Below are 18,637 nucleotides of genomic sequence, written 5' to 3'. Positions count from 1 at the left end.
CCTCACAGAACCTGTAGCAGAAGCTGATATTGAAAGGGCTCACCATACTTTGCACCGTAAATCACAGGATGGTGGTCCCCTCAGGGACATTGTTATTCGCTTTGAGCGATTTCACAAGTGAGAATTAATCTATGCTTCACTGCGAAAGCTTAAACGGATCTCCTATGAAAATGATGAATTACAGATTTTTCAAGCTGTCTGCCCCAATCGTCTCCTGCGCCGCAAGGGTTTCAGGCTGTTCACTGAGATTCTGCAAAAAGTTAGCATCCCCTACTGCTGGGGTTACCCTTTCCTCCTACATCCCTCCTACACCAAAGAGATTTGGTTAGCAAACTTAAGGAGTCACTCTCTGAATATTTTGAGTTCAATATCTCCCCCAATCTCACCCAGGCGACAGTGTGGGATGCTATGAAATCAGTAATCGGAGATTTGTGTATTAAAGAAGCTTCCATACTTTAAATAAACAGCATGAAGCTGCTAGAACAGCTCTAATTGCAGAAATCTCTGCCCTTGAAACAGCCCATAAAAACAAGGGTGGCTCTAAGATATACCTCAAGCTAACAGCAAAACGTACAGAGCTGCAGACTTATGACATAGACACTATTCACAAGTCTCTCATTTATACAGAACAGTGATACTTTGAATTCGGACTTGCTGCTTTTTATGCTAATCTGTATGCTACAGACTGATCGGAAGATTTTTCTATTGACACATTTTTAACAGACCATCAAATTCCCCCGTTGACCCTGGAGCATAGTCCTATTATTTCTGAAGAAATAGAAGTCACTATAAAACATCTAGAAAATGGAGAGACCCCAGGTCTTGATGGATTTGGTGCAGAATTTTATAAGACATTTAGTGAAATTCTCCTTCCTCATCTACAAGCACTGATGAATGGAATTATGAAGAGAGATAGGATCCGAGAGATCTGAGAACAGACTAGAATAGTTGTTATCCCTAAACCTCATAAAGATCCGTGTTCTCTGGGGTCCTATCGCCCAATAGCTCTCCTGAATCAAGATGCTAAGCTACTTACTTTGATAATGGCTCAGAGATCTGTAGATACATTTGCACCGATCAGACAGGTTGTGTTCCTAAGCAGCAACTTTCAAATGCTGTAATACGGGTTCTTAATATTGTCCATCATAGTTCACAAACAGGCACTCCTCTTGCACTACTTTCCCTAGATGCTTTCAAAGCCTTTGACTGTCTTGAATGGCCTTTCCCACTCCACTTATAACTAAGTTAAATTTTGGTCCTTACTTCCTTAATGTCATTCATCAGTTTTATTCTGGTTCCCAAGTGACAATCCGTATCAAAGGATTTGATTCCCCTTTTATTAATTTAACAAGAGGTACTAAGCAGGGATAACCTTTATATCTATTATTTGCAATTGCAATAGTACTGGCCAATAAGCTTAGAGCATACCCTAATATTAAAGGTTTGGTTATTCATAGCCAAGGGCACCTTATCAGCCTCTTCGCGGATGATGTACTCCTATTTTTACGAGAACCTCATGACACGTGGTCCTCCCACGGCTGCAAACCCATCTAGCTAATTTTAAAGAAGTGGCGGGGTTAGAAATCAACTACAGGAAGTCGGAACTTTTTTGAATCAATTTCCCCTTATGAGCACAGGCTCATTTGAGTGACGTATTTAGTCTCCCGCTGCTGTTTGGTGGCTTTAAATATCTATGGGTAACTATTACCAAAGACTTAAAACCATTAAAAAAGTGTAACTTTGATCCATTAATGGAAAAATGGAAATGGAAAGTTGATCCTGACTTATGGCAACCCTATCAATAGGGTTTTCATGATGAGTGGTATTCCTTGGGGGTTTACCATTGCCTCCCTCTGAGGCTGAGAGGCAGTGACTGGCCCAAGGTCACCCAGTGAGCTTTATGGCTATGTGGGGATTCGAACCCTGGTCTCCCAGGTCGTAGTCCACCACCTTAACCACTACAACACACTGGCTCTCGATCCATTAATATGAGCATTAAAACTGAGCTTTATTGTTGGAAAAACCTTTCCCTTTCTTGGTTGGCAGAGTGACTACAGGGAAAATAGCCATTCTGCCTAAATTCCTGTTCCTTTTCCAAACTCTCCCCATTTATCTCCCTGAGACACTCCAACAGAAATGGCAAGAAAAGCTTGACTCTTACTGTAATGGCGGTAAACATTCATACTTAAACAGTTTTGTATCGCTCGAGTAAGAAGGGAGGTTTTGGCATGCCAAATCTGCAACTATATTACAAAGATTAAACAACTAGCTCAAATTATTCATTTTGATCTAAGTATACCTTGGATTTCAATGGAAATTACTTCGGAAGTGAAATGCCCATCAGCACGATCACTCCCTTTGTTACCACTGTCTAAATGTGCTCTTTCCTCAATCACACACCCTTTCTTTAACACCACCTTGAAAATCTGGACTTGATGGGTCCACAAACTAGCGCCTTGGCCGTCCTATCTTTTTGCATTCTTAGATCACCCCAAATTTAATCACATTGACAAATATAGGCAATTTGAAGGTTGGGAGCAGAAGGGATTGCTAACAATGTGAGATCTGTTTGTTCGAGGATGTCCTTTGCAAATTTCTCAATTAGAAAAATGTCTCTCTGCGTTAAGAATCAAATGGTATAGAATCTTACAAGTATCCTCCTTTATAAACACAATTTACAAAACAGAAGGTTTGCCACATTCTTTGACATCATATGAAGCCCTATGTAAACTGGGAACTTTTAGCCAAAAGGGCACTATCTCTATAATTTATAGCCTCCTATTAGAGTTTAAATATGGAAAAGAAAAGAAAATTCGGCACATAAAGCTTGCGCTAAAGATCTAGGGAGGAAATCACAGAAGAGGAATGGAGTGATATATGGGTAGGCCCACACTCAACAGCCACCTCAGCCCTCATCAAAGAAAATGTTTTGAAAGTTATACATCGGCACCGACTCACTCTGGTCAAACTGAACTCTCCCTTTGTGCTGGAGGGGATGCCCAATCCGTGGCTCTTAGAATCATAAAATAGTAGAGTTAGAAGGGGTCTATAAGGCCATCAAGTCCAACCCCCTGCTCAATGCAGGAATCCAAATCCAAGCATTCCCAAACAGATGGCTGTCCAGCTGCCTCTTGAATGCCTCCAGTGTCAGAGAGCCCACTGCCTCTCTAGGCAATTGGTTCCATTGTCGTATGGCTCTTAGGAGGTTTTTCCTGATGTCCTGTCAAAATCTGGCTTCCTGCAGCTTGAGCCCATTATTCCACGTCCTGGACTCTGGGACGATCGAGAAGAGATCCTGGCCCTCCTCTATGTGACAACCTTTCATGTGCTTGAAGAGTGCTATCATATCTCCCCTCAGTCTTCTCCAGGCTAAACGTGCCCAGTTCTTTCAGTCTCTTTCCTACATTTATGGTGGGACTGTAATAAAGTGAAACAATTCTGGAGTGATGTTTTTCAAATTGCTAGTAAAGTTCTTAAAGCTACAATTATCCTGGATCCAGCCTTGGCATTTCTTTTCCTTAAAGGGGGTTCCATTGTTCCTAAAACTCAAATATCTTTCCTATCCAGATTCCTACTTGCAGCGAGGCTTGAAATTGCCAAAACTTGGAAGGGGGCAGAATATTTACTGTTAAAAGTTTGGTTTACCAGACTTTGGCAACCTGCACTAGATGAAAAATTAACTCAGGAGAGAAAAAAAGCTTGGGGAGGAGACATCCTCCGATAAATTTACTCCAATATGGTATCCCTTTTTATGTTATGCTATTGAAGATGGGGCAGAAACGAAACCACCTCATCATTAACTTCCTTTTGGTGGGATGTGTACCCTCCTTTTTAATCCTATTATTCTGCTTTCTGGTATTCTTTCTATTTTATATATAAAGCTTCTGTTGCTGAATGTACCTTTCTATTTTATATAGAGTGACATGTTTATTGTACTTTGTTGGTTTACTTGTTTGTTGTTACATTAATCCCAATAAATAATCTCAATAAAACACTATTTACAAAAGAAAGAATAAGAAGCAAAACCAGGCCAAAAGCCTTGCTTTTAGAAAACAAAATTTCACAGTCAAATTCATCATGGCATAATCTTGTTAATAATTTACAAGCATCCTTTTAAGTGGATTAATGAATGACATTAGAATTTACTTTTCCTGGAATATAGGTCTTTAATTTTGATTCATGAAAGATGTATTCTTTCTGCTGCTGTTCCCGTTGGGGTGCACAAGAAACAAGCATCCCGTAGCAAGCCATCACTTCAGTTTAGTGATATTAGGAGCATTTATATTATTTTAATGAGACTAAAAAGTATGCCATTCAAATAGCACATCGAAGCTCCAACCCAGACATCCAGAACATATACGGTATTTATTATGATGAACAAATGTGTTCAGTATTCTAGCTGGGCCAGGAGGGATAACATTTGGAAGGGGCATTTGCACAGGACTTTAAAAAAAGATTAAGATGCATTCCTTCAATGCACTCATTCCCCTCGATCCTTGCCCAGATCTTGTCTCTTGCTCCCTGGTCTCTCACAATACAGATGCAAACAATGTGCACCTTTATGCCACGGTTGTGGAGTCGGTACGCCAAACCTTCAACTCCGACTCCGACTCCTCTATTTTTCTACTGTCCAACTCCGACTCCACCCAACATTGCTTCCAACTCCACAGCCCTGGAAAGGGCTGTAAATGTCTTTTTAAATTGGAAGCTCTCATAGGAGCATTTTTATCGCTGCCTGAATATGCGCTGATCTTGGCATCACAGCATTTGTCTTCATCTGGGTCCTGTGTCGTACACTGACACACAAAATGTTTTCCACCTTGAGTTATGGTGAAATGCTCAACTACAGCTGCCTTCATGGGAAGCTTCTTTGACATTTTCAATTTATATTTTAAAAAATTTGTCAATCAAAATTTATTTTGAAGCTGGAGTCGGTACATTTCTACCAACTCCGACTCCACCCAAAATTGTTTCCGACTCCGACTCCACGACTCCGCAGCTCTGCTTTATGCCCACAATCTATGTCCCAGTTCATAAACTCACTGTTCCAACAACAACTCCACTGGTATGGAGAAGTTGGCTCCTGCTGGGAGGAAGGGCAGGATATAAATTAAATAATAAATAAATAAATAAAATATATTTTATTCTTTATTGCACGTATATCCCACCTTTTTCTCCAAGGAGCTGAAGGTGGCATATGTGGTTCTCCCCTTCCTAATTTAATCCCCACAACAACCCTGTGAGGTAAATTAGGCTGAGAGGCAGTGACTGGCCCAAGGTTGCCCAGTGAGCTTCATGGCTGTGGGGTACAAACCCTGACCTCCCAGGTCCTAGTTGATACTCTAACCACTGCATCGCATTGGCATGCACCCCTTCTCTCCACCATGCACATAACATCACCTAGAGGTTTGAAGTAAGCTGGTCTGATTGGCATTACCTTTCTCTCCATAGAGGTGCATATGACATAGACCTGTGCATGGAACATTCACCCAACATATGACACTACGGGAATTATGAGGAATCACATGGTACACGACGCAAGAACCTTGCTGAAGCTGGTCTGGGCCGGTCCATGCTCTGTATGGGAGGCTGCCTAGCAACACTATGTATGCTTGCTGGACTTATATCATGGAAGAAAGATGGAATAGGAAGATCATTGGTCTGTCTAGCACAGTACTGTCTGTACTGACTCGCAGTGGCTCTCCAGGGTTTCAGACAGCGGACATTCCCAACTCCAACTGGAGATCCCAAGGATTGAACCTGGGACCTTCTGCACACAAGGCAGATGCTCTACTGCTGAGATGCGACTCTTCCCCCGGAAGTATGTGTGCAATGTGTTTACCATTTCCATTGGTGCCACTGTGACCACTGAGTCATCACTCCAGTGAGTACATGATGTAGCTGAAAGCAGATTGTAGGTGTACTGTTGTGATGCATGAGAATACCTTAAGATGGACATTCCACATACTAAAGAGTTGCAACTGGGAGTGGGGAAATCTTTTAATGGAGAAGGGAACCATAATGCACTGGCTATGAGCCAAGCACTCTTGAAATACCCCAGGTGTGTATTTGCAGGTTACAAATAGCAGCTTCCCATGTCTAATGGCAAAATCAATACTGAAGCTGAAAGGAGATTGAAAGTCACTCTGTGGTATGACAGAGTGGATTGCTGTTCAGAGAAAAGAAAAACCACTGACCGTGCCCAAGGAGTTCTTTGAATTCCAGGCTCTTTCTTTAGGATCTATTGTAGGACTTAACTGTTTGCATCAGTTAAAAAGTCAGGTCCCAGCAAAGGCAGCCCTAGTTCAGATGTTTACCTGGGAAGAGGCTTTGCATAGTGAAGGAACGACAGGGAATTCTCTCCTTCTCTATGCACCTATATCGGTTTGTCATATCTGAAGCCTCATATTATGCAAGCCACATCATTTAGCTTCTCCCTTTTCACAAAACATTTATATACTACCCTTCATCCTACTAGATTTTGGGGGCAGTTCACATCAAAACCAATGATGCAATCTCTCTCTCTCAATCTCTCTCTCTCAATCTCTCTCTCTCAAAAACAAACAAAACCCCTGAGTAAGAGCAGCAGATAAGATACTAAAAACATACAGAGCCTTTTCAGCGGTAGCACCTAAGCTATAGAATATTCTCTCCCCCCCCCGAGACTGTACATCTTTTGTCTCCAAGTCAAGATGCACCACTTTACCCAGACTTTTGTTGGGGTGGGGTGGTTTGTTTTTTAATAATAATAATAATAATCCCACTTAGCTTTTGAGGTTAGTTCCTTTACTGCATTTCATTGTGGTTTTTAGGTATTGTATCTTATAAAATAATATTTTTATTTTATGTAAACTGTCCTGTGTCCTTCAGCTAGCTAGAGGATGGCCAAGAAATCTAAGAAATGAATACATACAACACAAGCAGTAATAACCTTTTCAAATGCCAGAGTACATACAAATGTGTTCACCTGGAGCCTGAAGGACAACAATGTAGGTGGCCAGGTGGACTCTTTGGGGAGGGAATTGTGAACTGTTGGAAAAGGGCCTCTGCTCCAATTGACTACTTCTTTACCTCTGGTGAAGGAGGCAAAGGAAGAAAGGCTTCAGCAGATTCTCTCAGAGTGCAGGTAGCTGATACAGGAGGAGGCACTCCTTCAGATACCAGTACCTTACCTTTTCTCAGTGGAAAAGAATGTTCAAGTGGGGGTGGTTGCATGAATAGGCCTTAACAGATCTGCTTCATACATTATTTTAAAGCAGGGGTGGGGAACCTGTACCCCTCCGGATGTTGCTAGACAGAACTCCCATCATCCCTGACTATTGGCCATGGTGGTTGGGGCTGATGGGAGTTAGAGACCAACAGCATCTGGAAGTTCCCTACCCCTGTGGGCTGCTCCTCATGAAGCTATTCATGTGAGCCATCTGAAACAGGTCTTCTTCTGTGCTTGTGCTATCTGAAAATCTGCTCCAGGGCATAGTGTTTCAGTGGGCAATTTCAGGTTATATTTTTGCAATCTATGTCATTACTGCCATACCTTTAATAGTTTTGCATGTGGACATGCATTTTGAGCATCTGAAAATATGGTCCAGAACTGTTTTGACAATCTAACACCATTTCATGTTTGCTCATGGTTACATTTCAGATGACATTTTCAAAGGAACATAGGAAGCTGTCAGATAATGAATCCATCTGGTCCATCTAGCTCAGTACTGTCTACACTGACTAGCAGAGGCTCTTCAGGGTTGGAGGCAGGAGTCTCTCCCAGACCTACTGGAGATGCTGGGAATTGAACTTGGGATCTTCTGCATGCAAGACTGATGCTCTATCAGTGAACTGTGTTCCTCTGTCTCAAAAAAAGATGTAAATATACCATTTGGATAACAATACACGTTGCAGAGAACTAAGCCAACAAACTGAAATTCCAGAAGTGGCCAACCCTCCCCACTAGTCCCAGATTGTAGGTCTTGCCTTATATCAAGCCACGGGAACTATGATCCAATAGCTGAAATCCATAGCAAATTGATCTATTCATGAAAACTTTTTTTTAAAGTGAGAATTACCCTACGTCAAACATGCAAGGCATGGGTGAAGTGGGACAAGTCCCTTTCATTGTTAATCCAGAGGTCCCTGAGGAGAGCAGAAAGGTGTCTACCCCTTGAAGTACTTAAAAGTTTTTGCTCACTAGCAAGACAATAGAAACAAATACACTTTGTTTCATGTTGAAATTGACTATATGGGAGAGCCCTAAACTGTGAGCCTTCAAAGGTATGGGCACGATGAGAGAATGAGCAAGTCCACACACTTATCAATATAGCAATCCTCTATTTCTGGTGAGGCATTAATATAATATGTGTGAGCACCTGCTATCACATGCACAATGTCACATGTGCCATGAACAGTTCATACCCGTGTGACTATGTGTACCGTATCAGTCCAATCTTTCCCTCAAAAAAGGAAAAAGGGAAAGAAGATCATGCTAATTAAGTGTATTCATGTGCCACCCACATCATACCTTACGTGTGGTAGGAAACATGCGGACCTCCCATGACCCAGAGGCTGCTGAGTGTGGGAAACGGCCTACTGAAACAGTGTTATTTTATTAAGGTCTATACCACCCCTCCAAACACTCAGGTGGCTTCATAAAACCACACAATCAGGAACATCAGAACACAACCCCAAAAAAGCAAATCACAGGCAAAAGAAATGCAATGCTTAGAGATTGCATAAGCTTCATTCATAAAGGCACGTTCACCAAAAATAAATTTCATCAAGGAAAAAAGGAAGGCAGGGAAGGATATAATCTGAACTGGTTATTTTCCCTTTCCTGATAAATTACCAGCTAGCAACCTTCCACAGCAGATTTGGTCTTGATATTGCTGCCTCAGTGCTGTATTGATTTGTTGTCCTTAAGTATCCATGCATATATGAATGAATGAATGTATTTCGGTCATGGACCAGCCAACATGCATATATTATTAGGGCATTTCCAAATGAAAACCCGGCTTCATTTCACTTTTTGCCTTATAAACTAGTCTGATTAATGGAATCCGATGGTTTAATTATTTCAGTAAACAGAATCATGGAACTGCTAACTACACCAGAGAGCCCTCTATTTCCCTAATTTTTTAGCAAAGTGAGCCTACTTGTAATGAAAGGCTCGCCGTACTAATGACGCTGAAAATCTCTACGGAAAACATTTAAGGTCCAACTCATAACGTTATGCCAGAATTACATGCACAGAAGACTTTTTAATAATCTTTGTTTCTTAATTTAGGTTTGATTGGCTAGGAAATCCATAGCGGCACTCAAAGGCTCGCTTTTCCGCTGTCATCAGCAATTCTGCTCCATAAATTGTACAAATGCACACTGCTCCCTCTATCTGTAGGCTCCTTCAAAGCTGCTGTGTAACCTCTCCAGAAACAAAAACAAAAAATAAAGCTAAACTAAAATGGCAGCATGCTGCAGATAATTCCAAGATAATGTCACCATTTTTAAGACGCTCGGATGTTGCACTGGGTTGTGAAAGCCAAGTCTGCCTAAGCAGTGAGAGTGAGCATCTCTCTCTTTCCACCGTAGCTATTCCACTCTTCAATAAACTGCAGCTGATTGTGAATTTCAAGTGGACACTGGCAACTTGTCACTAGCACTTTTCCTCTTTCTGTCTCCCTCCTTGCACACCATCAGCCTCACAGTCATTTCTACATAGTACTGTCTCCTTTGGACATTTAGCCACCCAGGGCCCTGGAAATAATTTTCTTAAACTATATGAGAGATGCATATGCATAAATATTAGGAACACAAGAAGTCCCCTTGCTCCCAGACAATTGGTCCATCCAGCTCAGTACTGATTACATCTACTGGTGGCAGCTCTCTAGAGTTTCAGGCAGAGAAGTAAGAACATAAGTATCCTGCTCTATCAGACCAAAGGTCAGGATCAAACCCAGTACCTTCTACATGGAAGGCATGTGCTCTTCCACTGAGCTTCAAATCTATATTTTCCCTTGGGTTTTGGAATTCTAAATTACCTGATCTTGTTGATGGCACAACATCTTCTGTTTTGTTTTTATTCTGGTGCATCAGACCTCCATGCATGTGCAGCTTGCATCTCTTGCCCTGCCCTCCTCCTTAAAGATCACCAGTGCACAGTAGTACATTTGTGCATTCATTTAAATACTGAAGGAAAAGGAATCTTGATGTGATCACATCATGGAAAGGCATTGACATTCCTTTCTGTGATGTAACTTAACTGATGCGCACATATACAACTGTGCACTGATTAAGTAATAGTGAAAAAAGGTGTCCTGATAACAATTACTGTTTTACCCAGTGTTTAATGAATGTGAAGATGAGCTATTCCACAGTAGAAACTTGTAAGGGGATGGGGTGGGGAGACATCGACTGAAAACTATGCCAAACTGCTCATGCACCAAGTTTGAAAATAATTTTTAAAAATGCTCCCATTAAAATCCAAAGGAAGCAGAGCATGGCACAGAGCAGACACAACCCACAGAGTAATTGCAAAATGGAAAGGGGGAGGTCCGCTCTTCCCTTCTCTCACAGAGGGAGGGTTACAAAATGTTTTGTTCTCTGCACAACTGAACATTCCATGCCATCATCAGCGCAGCCTATCAGTTTCAAGCAGAGCTTGGAAAAGTTACTTTTTTGAACTACAGCTCCCATCAGCCCAATCCAGTGGCCATGCTGGCTGGGGCTGATGTGAGTTGTAGTTCAAAAAAGTAACTTTTCCAAGCTCTGGTTTCAAGGGGCCTTACCATCATCAAAAGAACAATACCATACAGAGGAGGGGTACCTGCAACAAAACGTTACTGTGTATCTTCCCTTTCTAACAAAAGTGTTGCTGTTCAGGGTTGTAGCCAGTCTACATGTTCTAGGATTCTATAAGTCAAGGATTCTTAACCTGTGGTCCATGGATCCCTAGGGGCTTCAAGGCTTCAGTGAACTGGGCACACACAAAATAAATCCAATGCAATAACATTAATTGTATTTATTTATTTGTTTATGGGGGTCCATAGCTTTCATCAGATTATCAAAGGGGTCCATGAGCCAAGGTTAACGACTACCGCTATGAACTGTAAGAGGGCATTCTACTCCCTCAGCCCTAGTTTTCCAGTTTTCTTTTCTAATGATGACACTCAACATTCCCTGGTTGTTTTGTAGGATTTGCCCTCTTGTGCTTCTTAAACCTCAGGGTTTCCCTGAGTGTATTAATATCTCCTTGTTTCTCAGTGGACTCATTTAGGCTCCAATCTGGTCGGTACCCTCCACTTGACTTCACTACTAGGAGTGATCATCATGTTCTAGGGCCCAAAGAGTCTCTTCAAGAGGCCCAAGAAATACTGCATGCCAATGCCCTCCCCCCACCTCTTCCTTTTAATTTGTAAACTGGAGCGCTGAGGGCCTCTGTTCAGAAAATGTTTGGAAACTGTGCATAGAAAAGGAACCTCAGAAATCCCTCTGACTGAAAATAACATAAGGATGTGGTGATCCAGCTTCTCTTGCTCATTAAGTTTCAAGATTTCCAGAAGAACTTCAGGTTGCATCCCTTGGACATCTCAGCTGACACAACACCTAGTCATATATCCTCTGTATTTGGCTAGGTATCCTTACTCATGCTGGTTAGTTATAAACTGTCTCTTTTCAGCTGTTACCTGTCTTCTGAAAAACAGACAGAAGTGTCAGCTTGATACATGGGGGCTGGCTGACAATCTACAGTGCAGAACAGCATATACATCTGAATCTCCATCAGCGCAGTCTATAAAACTCTGACAAAACAGGTTGTCTTCTGGAGGTATGTGGGTTTTTTTAGTGGAACTGGGCAGGTACTGTTCCCAAGAAACTTCTGCTTACTTATATTGGCAGACCATTCGCAAGCGCATTGGTGGATTGTGTGCAAGGTCCCTCCCCCCATGACGACCTCACTCTTCTCCCAACTTCTCCCCTGTCTTCTGTCTCGATCTCCTGAATCTTGGTACTCTAAATACCGAGCTAAAATCACTAATGCAATAAGCAAGTATGGGAAGAGGCGAGAGGCAGCAAAGCCTGGGATGTCACGCCAGCCATATAATTATCCTTATGCCTCTTATATGTTGTGTGTCCTACCTAACTTTTTAATCAAGCCTTTATAACTTTATATCCAACAGTATATTGTAGAACCAGAACAAGGGTTAACGATTTAGGCTATAATCCTAACCTCCCTTACCCTAGAGGAAGCCCTTACTTCTGAGTAGACATAGTTAGGATTGCACTGTTAGACAGAGACACAGGTCACCTTGCCAAGAAGCCCAGGAAAGTTATTAGCCCACAAACATTTTTGATCACCTGGAAGCAATTCTAGTTCGCCACAGGCAACCAGGCAAGTAGCTATTTATAAAAAGCAACAGGGATCCTCTGCCTTTTGTTTTTCCTGAGCCATCCTTCATCCTTTCAAGCTAATTTGCAGTCTTTGATTAATACATTCCTCTGATTTTTTTTTTGTATATGAGAACAAAGAAGCACAAATCTCAACCAAAGGCTGCTCTGTTCACACAACCCACTTACTTGAGAGCAGTTTGTCAGCTTTTTGAATAAGCAAGAGTGAGATTCAAAAAGCTGCAGACTGCTCTATTTTTAATATTACGTACTAGTTCATTCTTATGACCGAGCTACAGGCAGCACAGAACACCTTTTTGCTCTTTGAAACCTCAGGTGATGGTCTTGAGACCTGACAAAGAACTAAGATCAGCTGTCAACAATCCTGATCCGTGCCAAACATATTTTACAGGAAAACATATGCGATCTGCAAGCCAGATGTGTCCACTGTGAACTGGAAAACCCTAAATTTAAACCAATCTTACAAAAGCTTCAGTGTGCGCCTTCCCATTCTCAGTATAAAAATGTTCCTAAAAACAGAGGTGTTCAAAATGAAATCTTCCTGTAACTGCATCATCATCCACTCCACCCCAGCAAACAGTATGTACTGTACCCTGTAGGAAGCGGCCTTATACTGAGCCAGACATTGGTCAGTTCAATATTTCCCTAGCCCTATCCAGAGATGCCAGGAATTACATACTAAGCATATACTTCTACCACTGAGCTGGTGACCTTCTTCAGACATTTAAGTCTCAGTCATTTCAGAAGGAGAGCACTCTTTTCAAAACTCACTTTATATTTCAAAACGATATGAGTCTATGATAGAACTGCAACATTCTTTTACAGGGATTATAAACACAACTCACTGAGAACTTCTGTGCAAATCCAAATGAAATGGATGAGAGAGCTGGGCATGCTAACACTCTTGCAGAACTCTTGCTCATGTGAATAGGACTTGCACAGGGTGGACAATGCCTTAAGCGAGCTATTCCACTGCCAGCATATGTGCACAGGTTGAGACAGAATGTACATTTCCAACGTTTTGTATTCAAGCAATTTGAACTTCATGCCATTCAATCTTTGATATCATTTCACTGCATATTCTGACTCTTTCCTTCAATTTTGCCCTGAGGTTCTATGGTACACAGGTTTAACCCAAGATGTACATTATAAAACACAAGACTGTCACTGATTTGAATAGCCTAGAGATACATATAATTCCATTTAACACACGCACACACACACACACACACTTTGCCTTTTTGCTTTTGAGCCTTTAACCTTTCTGACATTATTTCTGAAACAAATTCAGTAAAGTTGTAGAATAACCAAGTTATTCATCTCATCTCAGAGAAGTGTGCTTGCCACTTTTGGACTGTGGGTTCATTGTTGCCATTAACTTTTCTGACCTATCTTTGAAACTATATCAGTGAAATTGAAGAGACTCACATGCACGTCATCTGCATTTTTATCTACTGCTAGTTTACATAACCAGTAAGTTATTCATCTCATCCCAGAGAGTGTGCTTGCCACTTTGGGGGGTTCATTCCGTTACAGAACAAACCAACATCACTTACAAGACCATGTACTGAATGCCTTTAGAAATAAAAAAAAAAGTTCTGAAAAATATGATTGCAAGGTCACCAGATGAATATGGATGTTTTCTTAAGAACCTCAAACCTTGCAAAAGCTCATACCTTCAAATGAGAAGTTACCTGGCAGAGACAGTACAGATGTCCAGGACCATTTCTGCACCACTTTATGATCCTGGCAACACTGAAATGCACTTGAAATCAAATCTTGTAAACCTTGTTTACATTTTGATCCAAACCAGGAGCTGAACCCAGGCAAATATCCACCCAAACTGTTGCAGCTGTGAAAGGATACACCCTTCATTTAAATAAGCCAGGAAAGGTTTTCCCATTGATATCAACTGGATCTAAACAAAGACAACACTGAATGGCTACTTATCTCCACTCTTCAGCTTAAATAGCCCTGATGGCTACAGACCTGAAGTATACAATGTCATGCAGCTTTTGCCCTAAGGTTAAAACCTTGGCCTTGGTCCACAAGACTAAAGTTAAGGATATTCACCTTGTCTTGCTGAGGGATCTATACTCTAGGCCGTGATACAACATTCAGGTTTTTGCCTTACCATGCCGCAGAAGGTCTCCGGTGGATTTCCACAAGTTATATCAGGTGGATCCAGGCTTACTTTCACATATTTCATCATATCTATGGCTTCTGGCTGACAGGCCGTGTAATCCCAAACCTTCCCTTCATCTGTGTAAATCTGGGTTTTACACACATCGTAATGTCCCCAAGCTGAAGTATAATGCTGTATCACTGAAGACACAGTAACCCAAAGGGCGTGGATTGACAAGAATCTTGACAAATACATCTCTAAATCCTTTACAGATGCCTTGGCAGCTATAACCAGTAGAGAACTAAGTGCAGTCTATATTATACATATATGTACACCAGGAGCTGGAGTTATTGTAAGAATGTGTTCCGGACCAGAGGAGAAGAGTTAGATTACAGTGGTTGCTTTTTAAAGTTGGAAACTTTGGTGGAAGCCTAGCATATCAAATAGATTTTTTCAGAGCAATCTGAAGGACATCTGTTGCCTTTTTTTTTTGAAAAAGTGTATCACGGCTTGAATCACATATGTAAAGAACGTCCAAAATCAGGTGACAGTTTAGCAACGTTGCCAGTCCTCAACTGTGCTGTCAATAATCCTGAGCGATCCTCCCCTTTCTCGGCTCATGAAGAACAGCCAGCCAAACCGATAAATCTGTTGGTGAAGTGAAACGCTGAGCATCTACAGGTCCACGTCTAACTGCCATCAATCATTCTTTTCTTCTGGCACCAGCACCCTTTTAGAAACAATAAAAGTAAGAGTTATTGTCCAAGAATCAATGCGTTAGAAAAATATACGCTATGTTGACATTTCAAGAGCCTTTGATACAACATAAGGTAAATTGGAATAATCTGGATAACCTTTACCGGAGGTGCTTCCCTGGAGTGAGCAAACTACCAGAATCACTCATCACCAAAACTATTCTGACGTGATGGACTTAACTATTATTTATTAGAGAGGTCTTATAAAGACAGATACATCATGTTTGTGGTGAGTTTTGGCTCCCTCCCTTCCCCGGTTTGTTTGCTTCAAAAATGATATTTCCATCTTGGCAAACCCCAAGAGCAAGCCACAGCTCTTAAACAGTTTTCATGTTTCATAACCAGACAGGGAGATATAAACCCCCAACCCACCAAAGGTGGTGGATCTTTTATTACAGCGACAAAGGACTGACAACAACTTGCGTGCTTTCATCTTTTGCGAAGAGGGCCTGGGAGACAGCTCCAAACACGTCTCAGCTTTTGTTAGCTTAATAAGAGAGATATTATGAGCACACTTCTGTCTCTTTGGATTTTTTCTTATTAGTACTGGAAGAGCTTTGCTTCTTTTGTTTAATTGTGTTAAATGACAAAGATAACAGTTGGCTCATTTGCAGCTTATAATAATTATTTCTCCTTTCTATAGGCCTTCTGTCTTTTCTTTTATTATTATTATTTTAATCTCCTTTTATGTGTCAGTTTCCAGAACAGAAGCCATCCTCTCAAAACCCCTCGGTTCACTGGAGAGGGGACTGTGTTGTGAATGAAAGCGATGTAAACGCCACAACTTAAAAAGACAACCACCACCAAATCTTCACAGAAGTTTGCCCAAGTGTACAAGGTGCCTATGTGCCCTAGATGTCCACCTGACGGTCCTCTGGCTCAATCCAGCCCCCCCAAAGCCATTTTTTCTGGCCTCTAGTGCTCTACAAGAAGAGTGGGCAGAAGATAATCAGGATCTGCCATAGGAAAATAAGAAGATCCTGCTGGATCAGGCCAATGGCCCATAGTCCAGCATCCTGTTCTCACAGTGGCCAACCAGATGCCCATACGAAGCCTGGAAGCAGGATCTGAGTGTAACAGCACTTTTCTCTCCTGCGGTTTCCAGCAATTGGTATTCAGAAGAATGCTGCCTCTGACCACGGGATCAGAGCATAGCCAGTAGATCTCTGGGTGGTTTGTAGGAGCTAGGCAAGGATTTCTGACTCCCAGTTGTTAAACAATGTCAGGACCTAAATTTCCCCACCTAAATTAATAAAGAAGCAACAAAATGAAGAAAGCGAACCAGCGACTTTTGTGTCCTCTGTCAGCTCAGCTCAGTTTTGGTACTGAAAAAAAAATTCCTAAGGCATCATCTGCTTTGAGTCTAATGCTTTTGGCTCTGAATGGTAGATCTCAGGGTTCTAGTTTTAAAAAAAACACAAAAATACAAGATAGATCCAACAAGCCTTGAAGTCTGTCCAGCCCCGCTCTACCAGATTTTAGTTGTGATAAGAGTTCCAAACAGTTTTGGAGGAGAAAATGTTTTCAAGCTCCAAGAAAAAGAGCTATCCCACACTTGATTGTGACACCTCTTTTAGATGTGACATGCAGCTTGAGCATATGTGCACATAATGTGATGCTTGAGCTCAAAATCCGTGGAGTTCTAGATGGTGCTGACTTATGGAGCCTACGTATTTATGAGTGAATCAGATTATCCAGACTCACAGTCTAGCATATGGATAATACTGTGGCTCCTGAAAAGGCAGAGTTTAGCCACCACCGGTGCAGGCCACTGCCTTTAGAGCAATACTTAGATAGAAGCATTTCAACATGCCAGACTATTTTACTTTAATGGTGCTGTCTGAGCAACAGTGTTGGGAGCTTGATTATGGACTTCAAGGGAACAAGGAGCTGGTCCTTTCTAGCAATTTTTTCAAGATGATGAGTTTAATCATACAGCCACATTTTGTACATTCTGTTTGTTAGTAAAACATTGTCTGCCACCAGCATCACCAAATTCTTAACCATTGATGGGTAAGCATATGGAAGTAGCTGTGCTTCATACAGTTTTGATCTTCTAGCTAGTTATATCGTTAATGTCTATGATGCCGCATATGTGAAAAGAACACGCCATTTTATCGCAACTTCTTCTGTGATACTATATTTCCTTCCAAACACTCACTTTCAGGGAAAGAGACACTGGTCTTAAAAGCAGTTTTTGTAAACAAGTTCCTTCTATTCAAATAAGGCACCGTCTTGAAACTGAACTTAGCTACACAGACTACGCAGTGCCAACAGATGGTTGAATTGTGTTTCCATAGCAAATTACAGTAACTGCCTTATGGACGCAAGTGCAATTTCCTATTATATTCATTTCATAAAATGGTATTGTACAGCTGTTACATGCAATGCATTGTATTAGAAAGCGTTCTGATTACTTGGATTTCCTTCCAGCAATAGGTTGCACAGTATTGGAACTTCAAATGTAAGATAGTCACAAACTTAGAAGCGTTTCTTGTAGTTAAAAGAAATCTGAACATACTTTTAAAAATCACACCTTCTTGTCCAACATCTCTCCTCATTTTCAATATGCCTAGTCTTATATCTATCACCAAACAACTTTATACATTCATTTGGTAATTTAGAAACAGTGTTTAATTCCAAATCTACTATTTAAGCGTTTCTTCCATTGTATAGTCTAAAAATACACCTTCTAGAAATAAGAAAAAGTTCATTTTTTTCATTCACCATTCAGAAACAGAAGTTCCCTGAACAAATCATTCCCCTTTTTGTGTACTCTGATTTATTTAAAAAATCGAATGTATGAATACTAGCAAAGCTGTATATAATGAACACTGAAATGATGAAATACCTTAATAAGTAGATACATTTCTGTTACACATGATGGTGGAAACTATTATTTTCAGTATACTTTACTCCTGGGCAAATGTGTGTTTAAACAGCTAACAGTTCTAAAACAAATGGAGATTTTCTCTTTCATCAAGATGTAAACAGACACACAAACTACAATCTACAGTGCAGAACATGGAGATTAAATGCAACACTGACCACTATCACTCTGTTCTCAAGGCTAAATTCTTTTCCCTGTATAAAGAATTAAAGCAAGTTTAGAGTCATGATGATGGTCATTACACAGAATTATAGACTGTATCATTGATGGAATGCAGTGTGCTGACAAGGGGAAAGTGGAGATTGTGCAGCTGATTTGAGTATCAGACAGATACCAGAACATGTGAATGGCATGCTTGACAAGAAGCAGCCAATTATAGCTTAAATTTCTGGCACCTGTCCAGTACATGATTAATAGTTTTCCATTACATTACAAACATATTATTAATGTATTAAAAATGTCATGCTTTGGCAAGAG

General features: G+C 41.0%; 1 protein-coding gene across 9 annotated transcripts in view; it reads right to left on the bottom strand.

Annotated features, from left to right (window-relative positions):
• The window catches only part of NTNG1 (netrin G1), a 327,946-nt gene that overhangs the window by 303,437 nt on the left and 5,872 nt on the right, over nucleotides 1-18,637 (bottom strand). For 8 of the 9 annotated variants that reach the window (XM_061633869.1, XM_061633871.1, XM_061633873.1 and 5 more), the window contains exon 2: nucleotides 14,525-15,245. In XM_061633869.1, coding sequence (XP_061489853.1) covers nucleotides 14,525-14,770 — 246 coding nt within the window. In that variant the 5' untranslated portion in view covers nucleotides 14,771-15,245. Of the gene's footprint in view, nucleotides 1-14,524; nucleotides 15,246-18,318; nucleotides 18,355-18,637 lie in introns of all 9 variants that reach the window. The other variant, XM_061633866.1, reaches the window with a different exon arrangement.

Source organism: Rhineura floridana, chromosome 6 (genome assembly GCF_030035675.1).
Source record: "Rhineura floridana isolate rRhiFlo1 chromosome 6, rRhiFlo1.hap2, whole genome shotgun sequence".
Classification (NCBI taxonomy): Eukaryota; Metazoa; Chordata; class Lepidosauria; order Squamata; family Rhineuridae; genus Rhineura; species Rhineura floridana.
Note: the sequence above shows the minus strand (reverse complement) of the source record. Positions and strands in the feature narration are given on the sequence as shown.